Here is a 5,667-nt window from a genome sequence, read left to right as displayed (position 1 = left end):
CTGTACAGTGGTTATCATAAAAATATTGCGCGAGTCTCATGTAAAAGGGTGGGGGACAGTGTTTGACACATAGGAAGCACCTCTGTTTATAAAGGAGGTCTCTGATCATCAAAGGATTGAAGCCATTTGCTGACGGTCACACAGCTCATCAGTGGCCAAGCTGGGACTGGAACTCAAGCCAGTCTGGTTCCTAAGCTTAGGGTCACTGCAAAACGTAGACTCAGGGCCAAGACCAGTCTGGGGCCCCCGACAAGTGGCAGTGGGAAATTTGGAGACGGGTCTGGGTTCATAGCTACTTCAGCCACTTCCAAGCTTTTCCCAGCCTCAGTTTCCTCTTCTGTGGAACGGGGAACACTCCTCCCCTTGCAGACCTGTGGGACAGTCAGAGATGATTCACAGAAAGTGCCAGACACACAGTAGGTGCCCAGGGAACGATATAGCCATGGCTACCTTAAAGGAGCTGGCGAGGACTGAACGACATAAGGCATGCCCAGTGTTCATGGTAAACACCCAGTACTTGGTTATTGTCAGCATTATTATTGCTTTTGTTATCGTTATTACTATCAGATGTGGTTTTTGACAAGAACTACCGGGAAATCATCTTCCCATCCATCAGTAATTTCCTGCCAACTCTTCCTCTCATATATTTTGGATCTTGCCCTTTTCACCGTCCCCACTGCGACTGCCCCAGGCCAAGCCACCTCATCTCTTGCCTGCGTCACTGCCCTCCAGCCCAAGATCCCTCAGAACCCACCTATGGTTCAGCGAGTTGGGTTTACTGCTACTTGCAACGAGGAGGAATGTACGTCATGGGAGAACTGTGGGGCAGCTGGGAAAGGGGTGTGAGAAGGAACTGATTGTAGGAGCTGGGCGTGCATTTGATGGTTTTGTGGAGGGTTTGAGGAAGCCGGGCTTTGCTCTGGAGTGGATGCTGTGGGGGTGATTCTAAGAAATCTTGTCTATGAGGAAGGAGGAACCAAGGAAGGCTAAAGCTGTCACTTATATTAATGCATGTTATAACACAACATATGAAACACAGCATAGCCTATAACGTAATGTCATGTTGTATCATCATGTCGTCATACCATATATCGTATCATATCATAGCCCTCCTCACCCCCATGACCCCCCATGCAGACTTTCTCCCGGGAGCTGCCGGGGCACCTCGACTCCCGCCCCTTCCCTCCTGGCAGCTGCTTAGGGCAGGGGCTGCTCTCCCCGTGGGTGACGCACGGGCGGGCGGGCCGGTCCCGCAGGACGCTGAGCTGGCCCGGTTGGGCAGGGCTAGGGCTGCCTTGGGGGGAGTTACTCATCCCGGGCTCAGGTAAGAGGGCCCGAGTGGGAAGGCGGCACACCCAGGGGGGACGCCGAGGGAGCAGGACGGAGCCATGGCCCCCGCCAGGAAAGCAGGCACCCGGGCGGTGACTTGGGCTACAGGCTGGCTGCTGCTGCTGCTGCCGGCGCTGCTTCAGCAAGGTGGGTCGACTGCGAGAGTGGGCGGCGGGGCTGGAGGGTGGGAAAAGTTCTCTTTGTTCTGAACAGAGCCGGCTGTGGGAAGAGCTTCCCCCCAGTCGGGGCAGAGCGGACTGAGGAAAGAGTGCTCTCATTTTGAGCAGAGGGGAGTAGGGAGAGACCCCGGCTCTGATCAGAAGGGGCCGTGGGAAGGGGTCCCCCTCTCCTGGGACGATGGGTCTCCGTGGCAGGGATCTCCCACGTCAGGCATGGGGGGCTGTGGGAAGGATGCTTCCATGTAGGCATAGGGGGCTGGAAGGAAATGGGCTTGGTGTACCCCGCGCCCCCAAGATTGGGGCAAAGTTTTCTTCTACCCCAGAAAAGAGCGTGTGCAGTAAGGGTGGTCTCATCCCAGGGACAGGCGGCCTGGGACGGGGAGGAGGGGGAGGCCCTGGTGGAGAGGGCTCAGTTCTCGGCCCTGCACCCCAGGAGCGCGGGCCCTGGAGTGCTACAGCTGCGTGCAGAAAGCGGATGACGGGTGCTCTCCGCAGAAGATGAAGACGGTCAAGTGCGCGCCGGGCGTGGACGTCTGCACCGAGGCCGTGGGGGCGGTGGAGACCAGTGAGTGGGGTCCCCGGCCCCAGCGCACCCCCTCGGGCTCCTCCCTCTCAATCCGAGCAGACCCTTTCAGGACAGCTCTCTCCTCTCTTTCAGCCGGGCCCTGGAGCACATCCACGCCCCTCACTCCCCGCCTGGCCCTGGCTGGCAGGGATACGAGGGGCGGGCTGAGGGGGCTGAGGGTGGAGGGCTGGGTGGGGCGGAGCGCGAGAGCCCGCATCTGAGACCCCGGCCCACCCTCTGGGACCTCGCCCCTTCGCGGGCATCCCTTGTCCATTTCCCCTCCATCGCTGAGACCGCGCATCCCCCTTCCGTCCCTGCCGGAATCCTCCCTCCCCAGCGCTGCCCGCCCTATCCAGCGGGGCCCTTGGTGATGGAGACCCCCTAAGAGCTCTTCTCCTAGGTCCCCGCAGCCGGGCCCCCTCCCCCGGCCCCGCCCTCCCTGGAAGCCCCGTCCCCGCAGACTCTCTTCTGCGGAATCTCGCCCCTTCGATGTCGGCCACGGAAGCCCCTGCCCCACGTCACCACGACCCCTAGGAAGCCCACCCCTCTCTGATCCTGCATCTTTTTTGTCAGGCTCTCGGATCCTTCCGAGGTCCCTCTGCAGCTCCGCCCCGCATTGGCGGTGCGGGTCTGAGCGCCTCTCTTGGAGTCTGTCCGGTGTCTGTCAGCCTGTCTGTCTCCTCCGGCCCAGCTTTCTGCGTTCCGTTGCTCCGCGATCCCGCCCCTCCGGCCCGGGGTCCGGCTGCCGTTCTTGCCCCTCGGTCCGCTCTTGCTGAAGCCCCCGCCCTCGGACCTGCGCCTCTCGGGTGCGGGGGCCGGTTCTGCACGAGGCCCCGCCCCGCCCCTGACCCCGCCCCTCTCCTCTCCGCAGTCCACGGGCAATTCTCGGTGGCAGTGCGGGGCTGCGGTTCGGGACTCCCCGGGAAGAATGACCGCGGCCTGGACCTCCACGGGCTGCTGGCCTTCATCCAGCTGCAGCAGTGCGCCCAAGACCGCTGCAACGTCAAGCTCAACCTCTCCTCGTCAGCGCTCAACCCGGCAGGTGCGCGGGGGCGGGGCTGCCCGGGGGCGGGGCTGCCCGGGGGCGGGGCTGTGCTGATTGGCCGGGCTGGGGGCGGGGCCACGGCCGGGGGCGGGGCTGAGCATGGCCGGCGGCACGTCTGCCGTAGGGCCCGGGGGAAGGCCGCCGGGGGCGGGGTTACCCCGTGGGGCGGGGCCAGCCGTGGGGGCGGGGCTGGGGCGGAGCTCCGCGTGCGCTGAAGAGGTGGGGGGCCGCGCTCTGGCTGCTGAGCCTCCGCGACCCGCGCCCCCTCCTTCCTGCTCCCCTCGCAGGGAATGAGAGCGCGTACCAGCCCAACGGCGTCGAGTGCTACAGCTGCGTGGGGCTGAGCCGCGAGGCGTGCCAGGGTGCGGCGCCGCCCGTCGTGAGCTGCTACAACGCCAGCGACCGCTTCTACAGGGGCTGCTTCGACGGCAACGTCACCTTGACAGCAGGTGAGCGAGCCGGGGCACGGGCCCCTTGGAGTTGTGGGGCACCGTAGGCCAACTAGGTAGCCTTTTACCCAAAGTCTCCTCTCACTTCCAGCGCATTCTAGGAACTGTAGTGGCACGTGCTTGTCTTGGCCTAGAGCCTCACGGTATATTCCCGCTATACCTTGGGGACAGGGATGCTTTTTCCTAGTTTTGGCGCTCCCCAGAGGAACGCCAGGTGCAGAATGGGAGCACGTGCTATGGGAATGGTATTTAAGCCCCTAAACTTGTGCCCAGCACTGCAGGTCGTTTAGTTATAACCCCTTAAACTCAAGGGGTTAGGGCCCCCACCTGCCCCAGAGAATTAGGAGAGAGGTAGCTCGCCCTGGGGGCTCTGCCTCAGGAACCGTGGGAGACGTTGTTCCTCGAGCCCCCTGCCAGGTGCTCTACGGGAGATGTGGTTTCTAATCTGAGACTAAATTCTGGTGGGGCGTGGCAGGAGGAAACGGTGGGGAGGCGCGTGAGGCGCTCATTCTGTTCCTTGGTCCTGTGAAAGGTGGTCTGTCCTAGTCCAAGCCTTTCTTCCAAGGCAGAGTGGGACTTGGAGCTCAGCCTACCTGCCTTTCCCCTCAAAAAAACCTGGCCACGGTGGTCCCCCATGTGCCAAAGACGGTGGGGTGTTGTTGCTCAGAGTGAGGCTGGAGTTGAGAGTTTTTGGCTTAAGGGATGAGGAGCCCTTTTGCTTCTGGATTTGGAGCTTCTCTGCTCCTGCCTTGCTCCTGAGGATCCCACGCTTCGTTCTGGCTGTTCCTCCCCGCCTTCCCCTCACCACTGACCTGTGCCTCCCTCCTGCAGCCAACGTGACTGTGTCACTGCCGGTGCGGGGCTGCGTTCAAGATGAGCTCTGCACCCGGGATGGGGTGAGCGGCCCCGGCTTCACGCTCAGTGGCTCCTGCTGCCAGGGGTCCCGCTGTAACTCCGACCTCCGCAACAAGACCTACTTTTCGCCTCGAATCCCGCCCCTGGTCCTGCTGCCCCCCCGTAAATCCACCACTATGGTCTCGGCCACCTCTGTCACCACCTCCACCCCAGCCCCAACCACTTCCACCTCCACCACCACCGCCAAACGCACCCCAGCCACCCAGGCTCCCCCGCGGGAGGTAGAATCCGAGACCTCTCGGGGAGAGGGCTCCAGAGAGGACCCCGGCTTGTCTGGAGGAGCTGCTGGCCACCAGGACCGCAGTAATATGGGACAGTACCCCACAAAAGGTGGGGCCCACTACACCCCTAGTAAAGGCCCTGCAGCTCCTGCAGCGGGGTTGGCGGCTCTTCTCCTGGCTGTGGCCGCTGGTGCCCTCTTATGAACTTCGCCACCTGGGCACCTGCCTCTTGCCCTACTTCCCTGGCCCTGGGCACCCCTTTTTCCTACGACTTCCCTTTCCCACCAGTGGACTGGGCTGGCCCAGCCCCTGCTCTTCCAGTCTCCCCCCAGCCTCCCCTGCTTCTGCTGCACTGGTTTGCGGCTTTGGGAAATAAAGTTACTGTTGTCTATACCCTGCCCGGGTGTTGTAGCGTGAAGGCAGCAGCTCTGTCCCTCTCGTTCTTGGCCCTCCCGCCTCCCAACGTGGTGACCAGGACAGTGAGAGGACTCGGAACTGTCACGGGGAAGGTGGGTGCGACAATGAGGAGCTTCCCGTTAGCGTTCTCCTAGCCAGCTTCGAATGTGGGGGGACTGGGAATCACACCCTCCTGTGGTCACTGCTGCCCCTGCCCCTCTGTGGGAAGACTGTGAGCTCCTCGAGGGCAGGGATGGTGCCTTTGGTCTCCGCGTGGCCAGTTTCTGGCACATAGAGGCCTCAATAAAAGTTGAATTACTTTGTATAGTGCTTCAAAGAGTTGTTTCCACCTCACTTTTCACAGTAATCTTCCCCCCCCCCCCCACCTCACGTTTTTCTTTTAAATTTTTATTGTGGTACCATATGTACAACACAGTCATCTCTTTTAATGTATTTCTTTTTTTTACTGGAGCTGCTGACAGAAGAATCATGCAGTTCCCATATACACCCCCTCGTTATTAACCACTTAGATTAGTGTGGTTTCTTTCTTCGTTACAGTTAGTGAAAG

The 5,667-nt window shown here is 61.1% G+C and overlaps 1 protein-coding gene across 1 annotated transcript; it reads left to right on the top strand.

Annotated features, from left to right (window-relative positions):
• Window positions 1-1,346: 1,346 nt before the first annotated feature.
• On the top strand, window positions 1,347-5,345 carry LYPD3 (LY6/PLAUR domain containing 3). The gene is made up of 5 exons (XM_004460077.5): window positions 1,347-1,476; window positions 1,942-2,073; window positions 2,945-3,115; window positions 3,406-3,567; window positions 4,399-5,345. Exons 1-5 carry the CDS (start codon window positions 1,389-1,391, stop codon window positions 4,905-4,907), a joined length of 1,062 nt encoding a protein of 353 aa, XP_004460134.2. The 5' UTR covers window positions 1,347-1,388; the 3' UTR covers window positions 4,908-5,345.
• Window positions 5,346-5,667: the final 322 nt, after the last annotated feature.

The sequence above is a fragment of the Dasypus novemcinctus genome, chromosome 18 (genome assembly GCF_030445035.2).
Source record: "Dasypus novemcinctus isolate mDasNov1 chromosome 18, mDasNov1.1.hap2, whole genome shotgun sequence".
Lineage (NCBI taxonomy): Eukaryota > Metazoa > Chordata > Mammalia > Cingulata > Dasypodidae > Dasypus > Dasypus novemcinctus.
Note: the sequence above shows the minus strand (reverse complement) of the source record. Positions and strands in the feature narration are given on the sequence as shown.